Source organism: Pempheris klunzingeri, chromosome 16 (assembly GCF_042242105.1).
Source record: "Pempheris klunzingeri isolate RE-2024b chromosome 16, fPemKlu1.hap1, whole genome shotgun sequence".
NCBI classification, from domain to species: Eukaryota; Metazoa; Chordata; class Actinopteri; order Acropomatiformes; family Pempheridae; genus Pempheris; species Pempheris klunzingeri.
Window position 1 is genome coordinate 14628806 of NC_092027.1, and position 22919 is coordinate 14651724.

The following is a 22919-nucleotide window of genomic DNA, read 5'->3' on the forward strand; positions in this document are numbered from 1 at the left end:
ATAAGCTAATTACCTCAATTAGATTGATGTAATTAGATTAATTAGATTGGTAGTACTACCATGTGTGCATGGTAAATGTGAAGAGGCAGCTTATCTTGGGGATGGGAAGCAGCTATCCTGGTTCTGTCCGAAGGAAACAAACAAACAAAATATGACTACCAGCACCTCTAAAGCTCAAAACTTCAGTTGTTTGTGCAGAATAAACAAATGCAATATAACTCGTCAGCTTCAGTGAGAGATAGTAGACATACTTTTTGTCTTTCCCCGTTTCCAGTCTTTATGCTAAGCTAAGCTAACCGTCTCCTGGCTATAGCTTCATAATGATAGGACACAAGAATGTTATCAATCTTCTTCTTCAGTCCTCTCTAACTCTCAGCAAGACGGCGAACAAGCATGATTCCCAAAACAGTGAACTCTTACTTTAACTTTTTTGTCAATTACAAGTTTCCAAACGCGTTACGTCAAAAAGTTAGCTTCAGCCGTGAGTCTGGAAACCATCCTTTTTTCTTTTTTTTTTTTTGTACAACTGTGCTAGAGGAGTGGGCACCAAACCTTTGATCACTCAGGTAAAAGTAGGGATAAAAGGATCCTCCACTCTCTGTCTCTCTTGGTTTCCATGGAGACAACACCCACAGTGCCTTCAACCTTAATACAAGTCTGCTTCTCTACAGACGCTCTCCTCGCTCTCTCATAATGCTCTTTCACTCTTCGTCTGCTCATTTTCTCGCAGCCCCCTCGTACTGTCCACATATTAAATTCACAGCTCATCCCCCCACGATTTTATGTTACGTCTCAGTTTTCCCTTCTCATCTCATCTCATCTCATCTCATCTCATCTCATCTCATCTCTCTCCTCTTGTGCGAACCCCAACGCTCTCCCTCGCCGATCCCAACACTGACGTCTTCCCTCTGCAGCACAGATGACAAGTTTCCCATGGTTCCCCCAACAGCGGCCTTTTCACCGCCAGAGGAAGAGTTCATTATCGACGGCCTAACTCGCCTAACAATGTGCTTTATGAGAAACATTTGCTCAGACACACACACACACACACACACACACACACAAACGGATGTACCAAACACATGCACACACACACACACACACACTCATACACAGTCAGTCTAATAGCAACAGACTTCCATTGTTGCCATCATATTAAAAACACACAGTCATAACGACACTAACGGAGCAGTGCGCCGTGCCTGGTTCTCATTTCCAGCACACACACACACACACACACACACACACACACAGACAGACAGACATATACAGCCAATTTAAAGCGCTCTGTTCAGATCCACTCGGGCGGAGCGGTGGAAGCTAGCAGGCTAATGGCAGTCAGTCTGTGGTTAGCGCTGCTTTAAATACGCTGCAGCTCGGTGTGTGAGGCGACATGATGCCAAGGCCTCTGTCTCCACTGGTGACATGTGTCAGACTCGCCTGCCACATGTCAGGAACAGTTTATGGAAACGCTGCAGATGGTTTTAGGTTTTTAAAGGTGCAACACGAGCATTACTGTTTACTAAAAAGGCCATCGGCTCACCCACAACAGCAAACACGAGCGCAGTTATTCTACAGCAAATAGCCCCGTGTGTGTCCACATTTGAAAGAGAGGCTGTAAATTTGACAGCTATGTTTTTATCTAACCCCCAGAGTGTTTGGATGAAGTCGTGCCTTTAATGCAGTAAATTTGTTCTGTAAATGGCATAATGCTCCTATTTTCCAATAAACATTAAGAATGGCTTTACTGCAATTAGGGTCATTACATAAAAAGAAATAAGGACTCTGGAGACATGGTGTAAATGTACATTTTTATTTGAGTGCGTTTTGTTCAGAAATGGAAGGAATTTATCATCCAGGAAGAAGCTTTTTTTAAGATGGAACTAGTTTGTCACAAACTGTCAAACTCGCTCATTCACATTGAGCAGGAAACATTAATCAACGAGGAAAATGTAAAACGTCAAGCACACGCAGCTGTCTGAGGAAAGAAAAGTGCTTTAACACCACTTGCCTGCAGGCGGCAGACTGGAGGTGTTGTTGTTTTTATAGGCGTATTAGAGGGTTTTTTAAAGGTTTATGTGTTTCCATTATTTCCAAAGTGCACAATGTGCTGTAGGTCCTCCAGAAACCAGCCTGAAACAGGACTGAGCTCTGCCAGTTCCTCATCTCAATATTTATTATACATCCCAGTTTACATGTAAATTCAACATTTGGATTAATACTGATTTGTTTGAATTTGTTTAACTCTTTGTCCACCAGGTACCAACGGCCAGCGTGACCATCGAGGGCGCCTCGGCCCTCAACAGGGTCCGCTGGTCGTCAGGAGGGAAGGAGGTGGCCGTGGGCGACTCCGAAGGCCGAGTGTGGATCTACGATACTGGAGAGGTACGGGTAATAATCATGTGCTTTTTAAGTGGGTGAATCACATGATCCTTTTATTGTCAAGCAGAAACGTACTGTTAAACGTCTGGGAGCAGAAATAAGAGCAGAGTGAGCGCTCCTTTTTTTCTGATATGCTCTAAATCGGTGTTTCCTGTATGTTTGATGTTGAGCTGATCATTTGAATCAGGTGTGTTGGAGCAGGGAAACATCTAAACCACCTCCAGGACCTGGACTGGGAAACACTGGTCTAAATCATTACAGAATAATAAATGTGGCATTTTAAATAGCGCTGTGCTCATATAACGTTAATATTTTGGCAGCCTGCTCTGGTTAAAAAAAATAAACAAGTCCATTGTTGTTGGATTCACTCTGAGCGCTGTGGTGCATGCAGTTGGTGGTTTTCGCAGTTTAGCTTCCAGACAATCAAGATTTAATGACACCCCAGGTGCCAAAAGCATGATTGAACGACAGTGACCGAAATTTATTGCACCATAGTTGTACTACAGTAGACTGAGAGATTTTAGTGCCTGAAATTAGAGTTACTGGTGTTGCTATATGAAACATCAGCACACCTCCATCTCTCCTAAATATATACAGTACTCTCGGTTGTGTTTCGTGTATATTTGCTCCACTGACTTTGGTGAAAGACGTGTTCTATAACAGTAGAAGTAAGTGCCCTTTTTTCACGGTAAAACCTCCACATGCACCACAACCGACCATTTTAGGTCTTTGTATGTTTATCCAACTGTCAGCATTGCCATGGATGTATGTGTTTGATTTTTTTTTTTTTCTCCCTCTTTCGTGTCCCTTTAAAATGGCCTCCACATGACTTTGCCTTTACCACAAAGCGGCCAACCACCCTGCCTGTGCCTGTATGTTCTCTCATGTTTGGAGGGCTCTGGTTAGGATCCCCATGTGAGGGCGCATTAGCCTAGCCGCTCTGCTAATTTTAGCATCTTTTTGTTGTGTGGCGAGTTGGAGAGAGGCACGGCTGAGCTGGTGGCCTCCGTGCTGGGTTGATGGTAACGAGTCATCAATAAAAATGAGCGGGGTTGAAAGGTTTTACGACTCCAAAGAGGAGTGTGTGTGTATGTGGTGATGGGGGTGTTTACTTCACTAGAAACTCCCCCCACATAGCTAAAACTAGGAGCAACATGTGAAAAAAAAGAGATGCCAGCAGTTCCATGGGACAAGAAACGGTTCCAGGAAAGAAAAATACCAACTACTTTTATTTCAGAATTATTTTACTTGGTACAAATTCGTTTTAGGTCATTTATCAGCAGGGATTAGGACTGTTTTGATTAGTCCTCTACTGGTGTTGTTCTGTACGGAAAGTCCAAATCATAAAAGCGTGAAACAAAACTCTGGCGGATCAGTGTCAGTGGCTGAATGCTGCTCCAGGACATCCTTTAAAACCCTGACAACACCAACTCCAACAGGTTTTCTTTGACACTTGAGCTTCTTGTCGTCTGTTCAAAGGCTTCTAACGCTGAAGTCACTCAGGCACCATGTACATGTCGCTGTGGCAGAGTCCCCTGCTGCGGCCGGCCCAGCTATATGGGAGGGGGGGGGGGGGTCAAAATGGCAGCCTCCCTCCTCCTAGTTCCTGTTTAATTACAGCCTGGCCATGCAAAGCGGTTGCAGGCAGCTTGGGTGGCGGCCGCGGCTTGTGTCCCACTCATTCTGTCTCCCACAGTGCATGACTCTAGGTAGACGCTTGGAGAGAAACAGTGTTCAGTTTGACATCCTGAATTAGCCCGACGGTCAGGGCAGCTCATAGGACGTTTTAGTCATGCTAGCAGCGTGCTGTAGGGATGACGGCGTCGGTCTGACTGACTTCGGTTCAGACTGAAACTCTGCTCGATGGATTGGTTCAAATGTTTTTACAGACGTTCACGGTCCCCTGAGGATGAATCCTAATGTTTGTGGTGCTCCTCTGACTTCTGGCACCAACATGAGGTTGAAATTGTGTTTTATTGGCTGAATTGGCATGAAATCTGGTTCAGATGTTTTCTGCAGGATGAACTGTAACAACGTTGGTGATCTCTTGCTTTTCATTTAGCAGAGGTCAAAACATTTATATGTCCAACACTTTGGTTAATGACCAAAAACAAATGTAGTGAAGACCACTGCACTACATTCCCATCAGCCTCAGGGGCACTTCCTGTTCAGTGCAACTTAGTTAAACTTAAATGTTAACTGTCAATAAGCTAAACGGTGGTCAATATTCTACCTGTTAAACATCAGCATCGTTCTTGTGAGCCTGCATTTTTTCACACAGAGCTGAAGTCACTCTGGATGCTGCCTTATTTTTGTTGGTTTTATTGATTTTTTTAAAGATTTCCAATCCTGGTCCCCTGTGGCATTATTAATAAAATAGTCACGAGTAAAATAAATATGTTCATGCATCCTCAGTGATGATCCTGTGGTATCATGACAAGCAACGACAGTGGGACAAATCTAATGCCTGCAGCTCTGTCACCCAGACACGATGCTCATATCCCACCCAGACGTGTCCACTCGTCACTTAATGCCACGTACCCGTGTTCCTTTGATGTTTCCCACAGCTGTCAGTGGCTCACACCGATGACTGGGCACGCTTCACCCGTACCCTGTTGGAGATCCGTGCTAACCGGGCAGACGGCGAGGAGGAGGGGCCTATGGAGCTGGCTTCATAGAACAGGACTCCGATCCAAAGCAGAGAGAATCAGACTTGGCGCGCTTTTAATGGAGTCACTGTAGCATGCGCCTCTCACTCAGTTCTCTTTTGTTCCTTCACCTTCATGTACAGTTCCTGTCTGGTCCAAACAAGGCCGCGCTCTTACTGTTATATTGCATTTACTCCTGCAAATGCAAACTGTCTGTTAATGGGTAAAACTGTTGACCTCTTCTGATTTGTCCGCCCGTATTTATTTGTTAAATGATTTAAAGTGTCGCTTGCAACTCGTGAGCTTACAGTATATACAAAGTGGCAGTCTTATAGCCTTATGAAGTTATGTGTACTGTAACGATGCTTTGCACTACTGTGAAAATGAAACAGGGTCCATAGACTAGTCATGTATTGTTTACAAAATGTCATGTTCACTTTATGCCGTGCTTCTTTTCTCTGTGTTATGCCTGCATGCGGCACATTCCTGAAATATTCCAGATGCATAAACACGGAGTTACTACGGTGACGTTTTCACACTCTGTAGCTGCTTTATGTCAGTGTTTCAGGGTGTCAGAAACAAGTCAAGTGTGGTGCTGGCACTTTGTCTTTTGAAGAGCAACAACTGTATATTCTTTAATGAAGTGTAACAATTATCAAGAGGTATATTGTGATGCAGAGCGCTTGCTGTTAAACCTACTATGTTTACTATTAAAGCATAGCTGAGGAGCCGCTCTGTTGCTTTTTTTTTTCCTCGCAGCGTTCCACTGGGAATGAAAATGAAAACTCCAGCATACGTTCGGTTTACTAATATAAGTTTCTCTTTACTCTCAGTACACATGTTGCTGCCATACGTACAGTAAGGCACGGTTATTACACACCATATGTAACTCCTACATTCTCTGTACTGTACACATTTAAATGACACACCACAGAACTGCAGTCAGTACCAGCTGTGTCTCAGATATTTACACATCTGTGCACATGTAGACCTGAAACAAACCAAACATCCTACGACAGTAAAACATTGCATACAGTCACACTGTGTCTTTACATTCAAGTACTTTTTGGTCATATTCTTGTGGATACATTTGATCAAAGCAGCACACTATTGAGAGAGCAACTCAAGACCAGAATAGCTGTATAGGTATGAAAATACGTCTTTGGATTTCTCATATATACAGAAGTGCCACGTTTATCATCAGTAGTTCTCCGTCAGCTACAGTATATGATCATATGAGGAATGTGCTTTGGATTGTAAAGCAACAATAGGAAGACACTGGAAAAAGCTGCAACTGCAAGTCGTTTTTTTAGTAGTGTTTTCCAAAAAAAAAAAAAAAAATCCTATCACTTATAGTGTTTAAACTCCCGCCAGCCCCTCTGCTGCCTCTGTGTGTGTGTGTGTATACTGTACCAGCTGAACTGTATGAAAAACAAAACCACATTATAATAGAACTCTATACAATGTCAATCAAAAAATAAATACTGCATGAGACTCACACATACTTTCCTTTGAGTGCCCATGCTGATCAGCTCACTAATCATTACAGTAGACTGCCCTTTATATTTGATTATAAGAAGAAAAATTATAAATAATATTAAATAAGAACTTGAAATACTACAAACAGTGACTTGGTGAAATACATTCAAGCCCTCTCTTTCACTTACCCCCCCCCCCACCCGTGGAGGTTCAGAGGGTGCTCGAATCGGAGGGGGCTGCTGCCGTTGCCTTCGGCACCGTGTAGCGTGGGAGATGGAGTCCAAACTTGCTCTCGATGCCAGCGAACGTGGCCACGGCCAACCTGAAGCCTCCGATGTGGTCGGGGTTGGGCGCCGGCAGGCTGATCCGAGACTTGAGGGTGGGCTCCGAGCCAGCCGGCTTTCTGCGGTGCAGAGAGAGGGAAAGGGAGACGGAGGAGGAAGCCAGAGGCACAGTGAGAGAGTTGAACGGGGGAGAAAAAAAAAAGGGAGAGAAAGGTGAGGAGTGGTAGAGTAAGAGAGGAAAGTGTTAAACAACATAAACGCAGAGCAAGATGTTATTTTAACCAAAGAGGGGAGAAAGGGGGAGCACACAGACAGGAGTGTTATTATGATCATGAATTAACATGATCATATTCAACAGTGTTCGCCACAGAAATAAACACAAAATCAAAAGCACTAAAAGAACTAAATCAAATCTCTTGTTGATTTCACATCAAGCTTTGTGATTCGTTTGAGAGAGGGAGCTACATGTAAAACCCATGAACCATCCGGCGGATACATGCATGTGCAGCACAGCTGTCCATTAAAAGAAGCGTTTTCTTAGTCATTTTGAGAGGTTCACCACTTCTTCCCCACTGGACCTTTTTAACTTTAGAAAAGGAGGGAATTATTCCTGAGAGGAATCTATTTTGAGGAGGAAAATTAGCTTGTTTCAATCCCAGAAGTGGGGGAAAGTACACGTATGAGTCAAATGCTACCTGCCCTGATCACTGTGCGGTAAAACTCTCAAGACTGAGAAAATTGTCACGTCCAGAGCTTTGAGTGCAGGCTTCAATCTATCAGCTAATAAGCACAGAAATTATTTTCAGTTTTTTGTGGGATTTCTCTCTCTCTGGCAGAGGAGGGAGAATGTGCACCAGGAGCAGCTAACATCTGCTGAAATGAACCCCATTGTTTTGGTAGAAGATGGTCTTTGATGATTTGATGAACTATCTGTCTTGAAAAACAACAAGGCAAGAAGGAATATCTGTGTGTTTTATAATGTTTCACTGGTAATTTAGGGGGAGTTTTGTGATGCATGAACAAAAACATAAAAGCTTGTTGGAACGTTAGTAAGAGAGAATGAGACTTACTGTCCTCCAAAGTCGATATAGAACCAGCGCTGCAGCAGTTCGTAGGTCACCAAGGTCACTCCAAACTGAGGCGAGGATCTGAGCACACGAGCTACAGGAGGGGGAAGGTGAGGGGGGACACAGAAGCAAAGAGAAAACTAATCAAGTTTATGCTATTTCTGTACGTTTATGTCAGACTAGGAAATAATGACTAAAGATTTGATTGGTTATCATGCCCTCTACAATAATTAATTAAAAATCCCCTTATAGTTGCTTTTTATTTCTGAGTCATGCCAAACAGGTGATGAGACACTGAACACACAGGACTTGGAAAACACTCTTGTGTATAATCGATGTAGCGCCTCTCTTCATCATCAGATGTCGGCCTTAGTGAACATTACCTCCAGCTCCTTTCCAGAAAGCCCGCGGTCCCTCTTCTCTGAGAATCTTCCAGAAACAGTCCATCAGGCCGCTGTAGGTGGTCTGACCGGCACGTGCCGCCACCTGTAGCCTGGTCTTGATCACGTCTGCTGGGGTCACCAGAGAGGCCGCTGGCATGCCTGTGGAGAAGAACGCAAGAGCTGTTTGAGTCATGTGAGGCTCTTTTTTTTTTTTAAGCAGTTGGATGTGTTTGATTCTAAATAAAGCCAAAAATTCAAATCAGCCCCAAACAAATTAGATGATTTGTAGAAAGCAGCTATCAGCAATCAAATGGCGTCTTGCGTATCATCGTAAGTGCATGTGATAGAGTGCTTTTAGCGGTCTTTGTTCCCTCTTTTAAAACACGGCATATCTTGGATCTTGAAGATCTTGCAGCAAGTCTGTCGCATACGTACACTATACACAAGTAGGGGCCAGTTTCTGTCACTCCACCATCAACCAATCCATACCACCAGCAAGGCCATTATTTAATCTCTACTTTTTTTCTTCCTTTCCTCTCTCTCCCACTTTTCTTACAGCCATTTGAAAGGGGCCAGACAATGGACGGTAATGAGAGCAATGCACACTGTGCCCCGTGTGCTGGTGAGAGTGACTGGCTGACTGAAGGGAGTGACTGCAAAGCCCCCACTCCAGCCACTTCAGCCATGAATGGACTCAATCATTGATGGCTCGGTCATTACCATCAACTGCCCTCTTGACGATTTACTCTGACTTCTTGGTTTTTGTAACGGCCAAACGAGCTATTCAGCAAGGCTAATCAACTCAGCATTAGGTAGCAGACTGGCACCCGGTGGAGACTGACCACCTGCACTAAGGAGAGGAGAGGAGAGGAGAGGAGAGGAGAGGAGAGGAGAGACTTCCTTTTATTTTTTCGTTTTATTTTTGAGGAGATGTCATAATAGTTATTGTTGACGAAAGAAAGTTTAGGAACATGAGATCTAAGGTAGAGCTGGATTTAAACAGCATAATAATGGCACAGTGGTATATTATATGATATATCACCATTTATGCAGTCTTACCGAAAACTATTATTCTAATTAATAATTAATGTCAGTTTTATTTATATAGCTCAATATTACAGCTTACAAATTTGCCTCAACAGTACAGTTTATAACTAAATCTGCCAAAAGAAAACAACCGTAGCAGGGAAAAAGCAGAAGAAACCTCAGGAAGATCACCAGAGGAGGGATCAAATCCAATCAAATCAAACCAAATCTCTGTTCCACAACAGACAGACATGCAATAAATCTCAAAATAGCAAAAATAAAATATGGAAAAACAGGATGACAATATTATAATGACCAAAAAATGTAAAAACAAATATTCACCAAACATATTCAGTTAAATCTGCCTGGAGTCTTTTTGTAAATAAACAAAAAGTATATTTACATTAATCACCAAAACATGTTGTGGCATAAAACAGCAGTTAATATTCGCATTTGAGAAGATGGAACCAGCGAAGGATTTTTTGTTTAAAAGTGACTCAAAATATTAAATAATTATCAAAAAGTTTCAGATTAATTGTCTGTCAATCGTCTAATTGGTAAATCAACCAATTCTTACCACTATAACTGACACTACTATAACTACCGCTATGACTAAAATGAACGCTCACATCCTTAGAAATCGTTCTCTGGAGCTCATTAATTCCACATCTCATGGTAATCTTTATTAATTGGGATATCGACCGGCAAACACACTGAACAGCACGGATATCCCCTTACACCCCACAGCTAATAGGGCGAAAAATTCCCCCCATAAGTCTTTCTAACATACAGCTAATGCGAGTTAGGGATGGCCAACACGATGTTCTTCACAGACCAGAGTAATGCCTAGCTAAATAATGCTGTGCAAACTGAGCGTGTAATTCAATTTCCTGTGCTGACTGTAAAACACTAATTGCCAGAATGCTGCAACCGCTGATAAATATATGTGAAAGAGGGATGATAAATATGTCGAAGTGACGAAAAAAACGGAGAAATCATGAGGCTCGTTTCAGCTCGGAGTCTGAGTGTCGTGGCTGCCAGTCTTGTGGTGAGAAGAAGCAAATCTGGAGGAGAGCGGCAGGATTTGTGATTTTTCCGTGTTGTTGCTGTGCCACTGTGTCAAAAACTGCTGCTGACACGTCTCAGAGGATTCAAAACAAATAAGTCTTTTATGAAAATGTTGTAAAAGCTTTCTAACTTGGCAGGGGAGTGCTGCTCTGTTATTAGTGTTGTCTTTAGGGATAAATCCAGTATTAATACGCTGCTTTGGATGGATCATATTTTCATGCAGAGGATAAAGTTGTTAAGTCATCAGGGGATGTTGGTCCTCTTGGTGTCTTTGCTCACTGTTATGACTAACACAACAGTACTGTGTGCATTCTTGCCGGGTGAACATGCATAAATAATGCACAGGCATGTTTCTGTGCTTGTCCTCGTGTGCGTATGTGCATGTACAATATATTAGGATTGGAAAGCCTCCCTGCCGGCCTGGTTGGCAGGCATCTGAGGCGCTTCCCTGCTGCAGAGCTCCAAAACCCAAAACCCCAATCACTGAGCAGCGCTCTAATTAGCAGCTACCGCCATGGAGCCTGCGGTCACAGGCTGCCTGGCGTCCAAACTCTGAGCTCTGCTACTGTTACTGCAGGCCTGTGGAGGTCTGAGGCGAGAGCAGAGCGAGACCTGCTCTCACACTTTGTTCAAACCTGGACCTGACCGAAGGTTTCATTTCACAAGCTGAGTGCTCTACACACACGCCTTTTGGATTTTTGGTTTTTTGGCTCACTGTGTTTTAAGTTACTGACACAACAATTTTAAAGCTGCTATAATCAATATTTTTATATTAACAATGGATCACATCACTATTTTTGTATGTGGCCTCAGTTCTACGAAGTGTTTTAATGTCTTTCAGCACATTGTTTTGGTTTTGCAGCCCATAACATTACTGTTTGTTTCACTCCTTCACTCTCACTGCTCTCATCAGTGTTGTTGTGTTTTGGCCTCAGCAGGCAGCGAAAAAAGGCTCTAAAAATTCAGTGTGCGCTACCTGTTCACCACTAAATGGCAGACAGACACAGTTGGAGATTAGCAGGGACTGTAGCAGAGCATTTAGCAGCTAATAAAGGCTGGAGGGATGGAAGTAGTTTACCTGCCAGCGCTCCGGCAAACAGCATCTTGGCTGGCCCTATCCTCCCGTCCTCCTCGGTGAGGTAAGCCTTGCCGTGGGCGTAGCATGGGAAGTATATGGCTGAGAAAGGGATGTCCCGCAGGAAACAGGCTTTGGAACCCTAGAGAAAGACAATAAAAGGGGAAAGGAGATGTTTTCAGACCATAATATTGGGTTAAGCGTTAAACTATCATAAAGAGTAAACAAAGACAAGGATAGCCACAGCCACAGTATGTAACATCAACTGCCTGCTTACAAACCAGATATTCAAGCATAAACTGATGTCACTGCCAAGAAACTACTTCCAAAAGACTCCTGGAGCTATTATGGCAGAGTGAACATGCCAGACAAATCGTGTTTCTCCATATGCAAACGATCTGTGTCCTCAGCAGCAGGTGAGGGAGGCAGCTCTGACAGAAGAAAAAAACAACAGTGGTAAAAGCAGAGAAAGACAGACTGGCTGACGAAGATGACTCCTTGTCTGCCACTGTAAACAACAGTATATCATCAAGCCTATTGAGTTTCCTCCTGTATTTCAAGCCTGCTGGCCCGCTGCCACTTTCTTGATACAGCAACTACAGTCAACAGAAGGTGTTTAAAGAACCGGGCAGGGTCTCCCTGTTTTGGACAGGCTTCATTTAACTCCTATGGGATAATCCTTTGGTTCCTACACACACATACACACACAACAACAGACAGAGGACTGGCAGATACCTGGGCTATCTCTTTCCCTCTCTTTCCTCTGGCACTTCTTGTCTGTCTGTCCCTCCTGCTGGCTGGCTGGGGCCCGAGCGGCTGCTGAAAGCTGGGAGATTCTATCGAGGCAGGACAGACAAGCAGTGTCACGGGGACTGGGACAAGAAGCCCTAATATCAGGGTAATGGCGCTGGGTTGGGCAATGCACTGGCAGAGCGGCAGCCAAGAGAGAGTTTGTGTGTGCATAGAAAACATTAACACCAGGATGAAAGGCAGTTAAATGAGTTCGATGGGTAAGATTATGAAAAATGTCCATCAACATGAAACGTCATCTGGGTCGATATTCCTACACTGACAACTTTCCCCCACTGATGAATGGTGGCGCTAGTGCGTTAGCCACCCTACCAACCAGTAGCTCCACCAGAACAGGGTGAGCGTCAGGATAATTACCCTGACAAAGGCAGCTCTGTGCCTGGGTGCAGCCCCTCCGGAGCCAGCCCGTCTGGGGCTTGCAGGCTGGAGCTCGTCTCCTCCCCACCTCCCCTCCACCACCACCACCGCTGCCTCCGCCAACACCGCTACTGCTTTCTCTATGCACTTTGTCTCCTCTCTATCCATGGACCAGGAGATAAACACAATGAAGTATGTGCACGTGCATGCACAAATTTACACACAATCATATGGGGAACGCAGTGTTGCATTCTCTCAGACGGTTGAATGGAGACAGTAGCTTTACGGGCAAACACACACACACACACACACACTCCAGCGCAGTCATAAATTACTAGGAGTGAGTGCACAGCCACACAAACACAGGAACAGGTAGACAGGTAGACAGAGACAAGAGGAGGCTCCACAGTCTATTACAGCCTTGTTAACAGATCCAAAAGCCTTAAATGGAAGTTGTCTGTGCTGACAGGTGGACAGCACACACACAAACCTGGGAAACACAGAATGATGAAGTCCAGTGGAGTAAATAATCAGCTGACTATCAAGAGTTAAGTCCAGTCTAGAGAAGATCTTTACTGAAAAACAGTTTACTTCTTGGACTTTGATAACACGAGTGCCATCATCTTACTTGCAAATTAATACAACCGCAGGTATGAGATTGACATTTTCACAGTTGATTGTGTTTACAGTTGAAGCAGACTCTCCCCTGCCAAGCACCATTAAGACTTATTTATGTAATTTAATTAGACATGCTCTGTTTCACCCTGAGGGCTAATGTCCTTGTCAAGCCAGTTAAGCTGCTAATGTTAAAGGTAGCCACAGCTCGTTCATTCACTCCTACTAGCTCTTCTGTCTAACTGATAGCATTAATAAAAAATCAATACGTGTGTGTCCGCCTCAGTGGTGCAAGCACGCTGATGTTGAAAGTCACAATATTTATAAGAATACTGATTACGAAAATACAGTTAATATTCTTTTAAACACCAATACAATATTTTATTATTAGACCATTATGGCACTGTAATCTTTCACGCTTGCTTTACAATGTGTGGGGTGCTTAATATCACACAAGCCTAATATGTGAACTGTAATTTTTAGCCCTGTGCCATTGAAAAATACCAATTATGGCAATTAAGGTTAAATACAGCTTTTAGCATAAATTGTGCCTTTTCTTGTTCTTGAACAGAAGACCGCATGGAATTGTTGATTTAAATGATAGCTGATGTGGGGAGAGGTAATATGTATGGCTGTACAACAGTTAATAGAAAAATCACATATGATTAAGTCATGACAGTAATGAGAAATGATTGATTGTTGTGAAATGGTGTGGCTGATGAAAACAAAATAGAATAGATACTAGATGGCTGGCTGGATGATTTGCCAATTAATCTAGAAGCAACAATCTAACTTAAATTCAACGTTACATAAAATATGGCTTTGGGCTTCATCAAAGGAGCCCATGTCCAATGTGCTCTTACAGATCTGGTGAACTGTATTCAGAGGCATTACTAGATTGTGTCAAAATGAACATTTTACCCAATCCAACCATCACCTCTGGGACAGACATTAATGAGCCGAATGCTTGGAGTGTAATATTAGAGGAGAATGAGACAAGATAAAAAGTGGATTCTTGAGTGTTGGGGCACAAGACCAAGACCACACAACACATATCCAATGGGATTTTGGCATCGGCAGCAGCCGGAAGTTACTGTAGAGAGAAATGGAGGAAAAGTACATTTTGTGCATTTCTAAACTCCCAGGATTATGTAACTCTACTCACTGACCCTACTCAAACCGAAGCAAACCATCTTGGCAGAAAATATGAGAGAAAACTAAGAGTATTGTGTATATTTAAAGCACAGCGTGTGGACTGTAGCATCCTAGTTTGCTGCTTTGTAGGATTATGCTGCTCTTCATTCTGCGCTCTATGTCGCGGAATCCAGATATGCTTGCACTTCAAGAAGATTAGCTGTGTAATACTGGGGAAAGCCTGCACTCTCCTATGTACTTCATATATTTCTTCAATGTATATTCTATAAATATTACAGTTTCTTTACATTTGCAAGCAAGCAGATCATATCAAAATACTGTTGTGGGGATGAAAAAAGGCACCTGAAAGACACAATAGAAGTAGTACAGCCAGCATTTAAACTACTTCAGCTATACAAGAGTCTTTGGTGTCCAGTTGCACAGTGTGTAATGATCTACACATGCACCTCTGACCCCAACGACGTTTCTCACCTTGTATAGTCCAAAGAAGCCAAGGTCCCTGATGACGGACAGGGCGCTGACCCTCGGCCCCGTGGTGATCTCTCCTGCCACCTGCAGACGGATCTTTACAATCTCCAAAGGGTTGGTGAAGATCACCTGGGACCCACCAGCCTGGAGGAGCAGAAGGACAAAAAGAAATCAATAGAAACAACATCGAGAAGAGAGAAAAGGATACTTAAGTTATAAATGAAAACTGAATTTAATATATTGGGTGTGTACATATGTTGTCTATGTTTAATAGGAGATTTTGAATCTCTGAGTTGCACTAAAGAAGTGTTGATTTATGACTGAAAAAAAACCCCTTAACAATAACCATTGTCTTGCTTGTGTAACTGCAGCAAGTGATGCATCTTAACAATAGTGTCGCCTCAGCAGCCAGCTGCAAAACAAACATGCAGAGAGGAGGAGAGAGTACCGGGAAATCCAGCTGAAGCAGAAGAGTCTGTCAGCTGTTTGTCTTCATCACACAGACCCTGCGGGGACTCCGACTTCTCTCACTTCTCTCTAACCTCTCACTTCACACCATTCTACAAACCTGTACTTGTGAGGGGAGGGCAACGACACTGCAGCAAGTTCAGACTGGTCTCTACGCCCTTCAGGACAGCGGCGCTTCTAAGTATAAGAGGTAGTTGCTGTGGTAGGGTTGTGGAAAGACAACAGAACATGACGCCATATCCAGAATGGCTCTTTGATACTTAGAAATGTTTACACCATTTGAAGATTGTTATTTAGAGAGCAGGCTTTTTCTGACTTCTGTGTCTTCACTTTCCTTTAATTGTTTTTCTGTCCTCCTCTGAACGTGCTTTCCAGTGTTGTCTCTCTCTACTCTGGCTTTGACCTCCTCTCAAACGATCTCTCTCATATTCTCTAATATTGTCTCGCTCCTGCTACAGTTGCCAGTGGTTACTGTAGCTACACGCAAAAAGAGCGGCACATCGCAATTAGATAGCAATCGGTTGCCATGGCACCATTTCTGTCTTAAATAGGCCTGGTCTGTTTGTTGTTGTTTCCGTCCTTATGCTCCCGTCCATCATTCATTTCGTTATGAATGATGGATTGTGCTTGTCGCCTCTTGCCTTACGGGAAGGCATCAAGCTCCAATCTGCAGCATGGGCATATTTTTTGCTAAATGCACCCCCCCCCCCCGTTTTAAGTGTTACCATATATTGCCTAGGAGAAGAGAGGGAGGAGGGAGAGACAGAGATCATAATAGTCTCATTGAAGGTGTGTGCAGCCACTTTTTAAATAACACAGAGCATAGTGGGCTACAGCTTCCCTTCCAGACCCAATGAGAGGCTGTGAATAGCAGGAGGGCTGCTGCTCTAAAGCTGCTACATCTCACAGCTAACTCTTTATGACTTGTTTTATGGAAATAACCTAGTTGATTACATGCTGGCTAATAGCGTGAGCATTAAGAGGCTATTGGCTCCGGCCCCTAGCAGTGCTGGCTGTTTAAATTGGACACTAATGAGACTGGATATGGAGGAGATGGAGATGTTGTTTACTCAAGGAGAGTAAACAACAACATTGTTACAAGAGATGAGCTGACAATTAGTCCTGACAACATGAGATAAAGGGACTGACAATGCAGAGCTTTTTGTGCGCTTCACGATCCCACATTACTACTAACAGTGGAAAATAACTCTGAAACTTTCATGACAGAGAGGGAGGAATAGAAAGGAAAGAACTAGACAAATAAACAGACTGAGCTAATGAGAGAGAGAAAGATGGTAAGACAGAAACAGAGAGAGGAGTAGTCAAAACAAGAGAAGTGAGGGAAGGTCGAGGTTGAGGCACAGAGGCTGAGGGTTGTGATTATGGAGTGACAGCGTCGGCGGCTCTCTCATGATTCCCAGGTAATTACAAGGCAAGGTGATCCTTAGAAACCTGGGACGTCAGCACCTTATGCACGCATCACAGCTCTTGGCCATGTATGCGTGTGCGTGCTGCAGAAAGAGCTTAGTAAAGTTTGAGGAAACCCCCCCCAACACAAACACACTCGCCAACCACACACTTACGCCTAAACAACGGATTAGCACCCACTGAAAACATTAGCCGCTATCCATAAATAACAATCACACTTTCATTTATGCTCAACGCAGTTCGTGCTACATGCGCAGGTCTGGGTGTGTATTAGATCCTCTGATAATGTTTTAATAATTCACATCAGGCCTGAATAAGAAGCCCATTACAAAGCCAAGCATGCAAACTGTGATACATTCACGAACAATGTATGACTGTATTTTCCCTCTCTACCCCGCTCCTCCTTTCAGCAATGATCCAGTAAGTATTTTGTGTAACTTAAGTCCACAAATGCAGGCCAGTAACTGCCAGATAAGCATCCAGCCAGCTCAGTCAACGGAGCATGCCATTCTTACCAAATAATCATTAGAAACTGGCAACCTGCACTGGAGCTTAATGGTGCTGAGCCGTCGGTTTAGGGAGGGAAGGAGGAGAGGAGGAGGTGAGATGAGTAAAGGAAGGATGAGGCAAAACAGTGCATTAGAGGAGATAATGAAGTTGTTTTGAGATTAGTTTACAGCACAGAAAGAGAATATACTGTACAACTATTCCTCTGTTCTCTCTGTCTCTCTCTTTTTCTGTCTTTTGCTTTATAGACTGTAGACCTGAGGCTGACACTGTGGTCCAAACCAACACTTTCACAGCTACCAAATGATATAAACAGATTTCATGTGCTGTGGCTGGAGCCTCACTGAAACAGGGTTCAGAAGGGTTCGACTTCTATGTGTGTGTGTGTGTGTGTGTGTGAGAGTGAGTGTGTAAGATAAAGTGGCAGGCAGAGTGCAGTGCCAGCAGTAACACCAGGGCCTCAGCCAGGATGAAAGGAGCTGTCACGACGGCTCACAGAGGAAAAGAGGAAAAATCCATCCATCCACACTCCTCTCCACTACATTTATCCTCTCCTGTCCCTATGCATCTATCATTCTACTGCTGAGTCCATACAGGTTATTTAAAAAAGGCAACCACTACTTTTCACACCCTGTACAGTGCAGAATTTGTTTAGTATATTTGTCTCTCTGTAGTTACTTTACTTTTTTCATTTTTTGTCTCACAGCTGCTTTCCAACAAGTGAGTGCTAAATTTAAGTTACAGCAAATGTACCGTGCTAAAACATTTCTTAAACATATTCCTAGAACTAATAAGGTCAATTGAATGTGCCTGAGTGGAGCTAAACCCATAATGACTTGTGTATCCTGAAATACTTTGCTTTAGTGATCAGCATCAAAAGAAGTTTGAGTGAAAGACCTTCTTTCATTTGCTCTGGCTAGAGCTGCTGGCCTTGGTGGACTCAGAGTGTGTGTGTGTGTGTGTGCATACATGCGTTGGGGTTGGGGGTAGACTGTGACAGCTCAGTGATCAAAACCTATGATGGGAGGGGAGCAGGTAACAGACGGGCAGGGGGTGTGGTGGGGGTCTCAGGTAGCAGCCGCTGTCAATCTTCATCTCCTCCCTGTAAGTGTGTGTGTGTGTGTGTGTGTGTGTGTGTGTGTGTCCATGCACCTGTATACTCTTCTGTTTGTCATATATGCACGCACTGCTGCGAGCATGTACAGTATGCACATTTGCTCTTTCATGTGTGATCGTTACACGTTCCATCAACAAACGGCGACTTCTGGCCTCCAAACAGCTCTGTGTCTGTCTGCTCAACTGTCAGAGGGGCGGCCCTCAGAGAACAGGTAAACATAGTTAAGAGATGTATGCTGCCTTAGTGCTGTATACACTGTCTGTGCACTGTACAGCATCGTTTCAGCACCGTGCACTTTGAAGAGGAAAGTTGATGAGGAGGGAGAGAGAAGCACCATGTTCAGGCTTTTTATGGAAAAAAGGTGACATGTGTAATGCTGACTGCAAAGTACTTGCACACTGTTGCTAACATGCTGATTACCTGTGGCCACATTTACACTGACAACACTCGCACAGAACTTGAGGGAGAGACTCGGGAGCGGAGAGGAACCTTAACGCTGGTGAAAAGGTGTGACTCTCAGGTATGATTAGACACTCTCACTTGATCAAGACAAATTCTCAGCACTTTTTTTTTTTAATCATTCTGAAGTCACACGCAGAACCAGACACCATAATTACATATAATCGATGTCAAGTATGGTTTACCTTCAAGTATGAAAAAGCCTCTTTAATAAATACTGAGAGCAACCTAATGCTTTTGACAAAATTATTTGAAAACATTTAGGCTTTGTAATATCTTACTTCCCATTTTACCTCTTTACTTTCTATTTCACTGTATATCCAGTCTCCCTAAGATGCATTAAAGTACATAAAGCTTTTTCTGTCACATTATTACTTGTAGATGTCCTATTTAATAACCAAATGTGGGAGAAAAAAGTCATACACTCGTAGCCACAATACATGAAATAATTTAATTTGTTAAATAAAGTCATTAAAATAATTAAATTGATTTAAATATACCAACGTCTCAACATAGAAGTTTTCCTCAAGGTATTGACATTGTATATCCGAACCACTTCCATACTACGACTATTTGCTATATTGCTATTTCCTTGTTTTTGGAGTTTTTGGAGTTGAACTCCTTAACGGCCAAACCAGCGGCAACGTTATGCTCACTTTCAGCCAAACTTGCTGCTGTTGTGTGCATATTCAAAACTGTCTCTGACAGGAAGGTCTGCCTATAATCTTTCCTCACATAGGGTCTTGGCTAAATGTATAAACTGTTGTGTCTTTTTAGAAGTTGCTGAGATGTATTGTATTGTAGCAAATTTCCCATTTGACTTGAGACTTACACATCCACCAGCCAGGATCTCAGCTGCCAGCGGGACTGTGCCATCCTTCTGTCTGGTCTTTCCTCGCACAAAGTCGTTCACCTGAAAACACAAAGGTTTTAATATCAGGCGAAGACCAGAGATTTTCAAAGCTGGTATGGTGGAACACGATATAGATATATAGTATATATATATATATATAGTCAATTTATAGAGTGCAATATTTTATGTTGGACCTGGACATGTATAAAATTCACAGAATAAATATTCAAGCAACATTTTACTGTTGTAGTTTACAATCTTTTTAATTTACGACTTGAGTTTGTAACTTTACATCTGTGGTATTGACAAGCTTAATCAGTAGATATTGAGCAGACATATTTCGTAATGAAAACTGTAATGCCGTTGTTTGCGCGACAAATATTAAATGCTGTAAAAGCTTTTTATCAAGATGTCTGAATGACAGTTAACAGATGTAGGAATACAGGATGACTGAGGAGTTGTTGTGCATGTGTCACATAATATAATATCCATCCAAAAGACAGAAGCGATGGGAGAGGCTCATGGATCAGACTGCTGTGTGAATGTGCATGCGTGTGTCTATGTGCTTTCTAACAGTGACTTACTGTGAGCTTTATGGCTTTCTCGGGCGCCACACCCAGTAGCTGTGGTACGAGACCTATCATTAGAAAACGACGAGATGATTAGAAAAAAAGAGTGCTGTGGTACCCCCACTCACTCATACACACGCATGCATGCATACATACATACACATATACCACTTCCACACACTCCACATGATGTGTGGCTTCCCGCTGCATGCGTCCGACCCTGCAAGACCCACCAGACGCTAATGAAATCTATTGATGTGGAGTGTGGGGACATCAGAGTAGCAACAAGAGAGAGACAGAGAGAGAGAGAGGAAGAAGGGGTAAAAAGAGGATGAAGAGAGAGAAACCGTTTCCCAGAATAGGAAAAAAGGGGCAGAGTATAAAACAAACCGACCAAAAGTTTACACAGACCTCAATTACAACCCAGAGTAGGATAAAAATAAACAAAATAATCACAACAGAGCACAATGAAACTTGGCCCCCTACCCAGCCCCATGGCAAGAAGCACACACATTTCCTCAAAGAAACATACACAGTTAATAATCTACAGTAGTGTGTGTGTAGTGAGACCACACACACTCACATAAACAGACAGACAGACACACACTCACACACACATACACACACAGTAATCATATACTCAATTTGGAATATAACGAAAGGACCTGCCTGGAGCTCATAACAAAGCAAACCAAAATCATTTTTGAAATATTTTTGTCCAAACGCTGACATGCTTTCTTCAACGCAGAATATACATGAACACCCACACAAAAGGACATGGGAAAATACATATAATTTATTTTGGTAAAATCATCCCCATAAAAAAAAAACCCTGGAAAGATGCTCCTGCTTCTCTTGTGTTGTTCTGTTTATGATCATTGCTACAATAGCAACTGTGCCAATTTTGCGCTGCTGATTCCATATTCTTCCCTGAGCAGATTTTACTGAGGTTTTTAGCAAATACACTTTCAACTTATGTTACATAACAGCAGTTTGGCTGTCATGATACCTGTCTGGTCATCTATCTGGAGCCAGACCTGTCTGTCTCTGCGTCTCTGAAGCCATTCCACTCCTGATGGCCTTTGTGTTTCCCACAGAAATTCAAGCATTCAAGTTTCCTCTCGGGAGCTCAGTGCTGTCAATCAAAATCATGGGATTTTAAAAAGGCCCTGCCACCGTTCCAGGGGCCCTTTTTTCAATTCGACCCCAACAATACCGACACAGACACCCTAACTCTAGTTTCTGAAGACAGGGCAGGTAGTCATTAGGGATGTCGTGCCCTGGTATGTGCGTACCTGCATGCTGCATGCGTGTCCCTGTGTGCATGCCGACATACTTGTGCGTCTGCTGTGTCTGTGTATGTGTTTGTATGAGTGTGTGAATCCAGACATGCGACATCACCACATCGTGACACAGGCCTAAAGGTATGTGGCCTTGCATGTGACGTTCATTGTCCTGCTCTGAAAATCCCCGAGCCAGCCGGTAATCACTTCAAAGGAGACAGGTCAACAGAGAGGTGAACTCACACCGCCCTCCGTCCACCCTACACTTTTCTTCTCCTCTCATCGCGTCTCCTCTCCCTTCTCTTTTATTGTCCCTGCTGCTCGCTTCTTCTTTCTTCTCTCTCGTCTCAGCTATTTTGTGTTTTTTTTTGGGGGGGGGGGGGTGACTGCCTGTGAGTTGTTTTTTTTTTTTTCTGAAAGCTGTCTGTAAATACAAATTTGGGGATGGATTTTAGCCAATTCATTTTAGTTTTGACATAATCACATGTATTGTACATTGGGGCAAAAAAGTATTTAGTCAGCCACCAATTATGCAAGTTCTCCCACTTAAAAAGATGAGAGAGGCCTGTAATTTTCATCATACGTACACTTCAACTATGAGAGACAGAATGGGGGGAAAGAATCCAGGAAATCACATTGTAGGATTTTTAATGAATTAATTGGTAAATTCCTCTGTAAAATAAGTATTTGGTCACCTACAAACAAGCAAGATTTCTGGCTCTCACAGACCTGTAACTTCTTCTTTAAGAGGCTCCTCTGTCCTCCACTTGTTACCTGTATTAATGGCACCTGTTTGAACTCGTTATCAGTATAAAAGACACCTGTCCACAACCTCAAACAGTCACACTCCAAACTCCACTATGGCCAAGACCAAAGAGCTGTCAAAGGACACCAGAAACAAAATTGTAGACCTGCACCAGGCTGGGAAGACTGAATCTGCAATAGGTAAGCAGCTTGGTGTGAAGAAATCAACTGTGGGAGCAATTATTAGAAAATGGAAGACATACAAGACCACTGATAATCTCCCTCGATCTGGGGCTCCACGCAAGATCTCACCCCGTGGGGTCAAAATGATCACAAGAACAGTGAGCAAAAATCCCAGAATCACATGGGGGGACCTAGTGAATGACCTGCTGAGAGCTGGGACCAAAGTAACAAAGGCTACCATCAGTAACACACTACGCCGCCAGGGACTCAAATCCTGCAGTGCCAGATGTGTCCCCCTGCTTAAGCCAGTACATGTCCAGGCCCGTCTGAAGTTTGCTAGAGAGCATTTGGATGATCCAGAAGAGGATTGGGAGAATGTCATATGGTCTGATGAAACCAAAATAGAACTTTTTGGTAAAAACTCAACTTGTCGTGTTTGGAGGAGAAAGAATGCTGAGTTGCATCCAAAGAACACCATACCTACTGTGAAG

The 22919-nt window shown here is 43.2% G+C and overlaps 2 protein-coding genes across 5 annotated transcripts in view; one reads left to right on the forward strand and one right to left on the reverse strand.

Moving 5' to 3' along the window:
- The window catches only part of LOC139215242 (cytoplasmic dynein 1 intermediate chain 1), a 51466-nt gene extending 45755 nt beyond the window's left edge, over positions 1-5711 (forward strand). For all 4 annotated transcript variants that reach the window (XM_070846146.1, XM_070846147.1, XM_070846148.1 and 1 more), the window contains 2 exons: positions 2260-2385; positions 4950-5711. In XM_070846146.1, the coding sequence (XP_070702247.1) occupies positions 2260-2385; positions 4950-5060 (237 nt within the window). In that variant the 3' untranslated portion in view covers positions 5061-5711. The remainder of the gene's footprint in view (positions 1-2259; positions 2386-4949) is intronic.
- A 1008-nt stretch (positions 5712-6719) lies between these two features.
- LOC139215852 (electrogenic aspartate/glutamate antiporter SLC25A13, mitochondrial) overlaps positions 6720-22919 on the reverse strand; it is a 45068-nt gene continuing 28868 nt past the window's right edge. Inside the window, exons 12-18 of the mRNA XM_070846884.1 lie at positions 20234-20286; positions 19629-19709; positions 14821-14961; positions 11416-11554; positions 8244-8402; positions 7864-7954; positions 6720-6912 (exon numbers count right to left, since the gene is read on the reverse strand). Coding sequence (XP_070702985.1) covers positions 6720-6912; positions 7864-7954; positions 8244-8402; positions 11416-11554; positions 14821-14961; positions 19629-19709; positions 20234-20286 — 857 coding nt within the window. The remainder of the gene's footprint in view (positions 6913-7863; positions 7955-8243; positions 8403-11415; positions 11555-14820; positions 14962-19628; positions 19710-20233; positions 20287-22919) is intronic.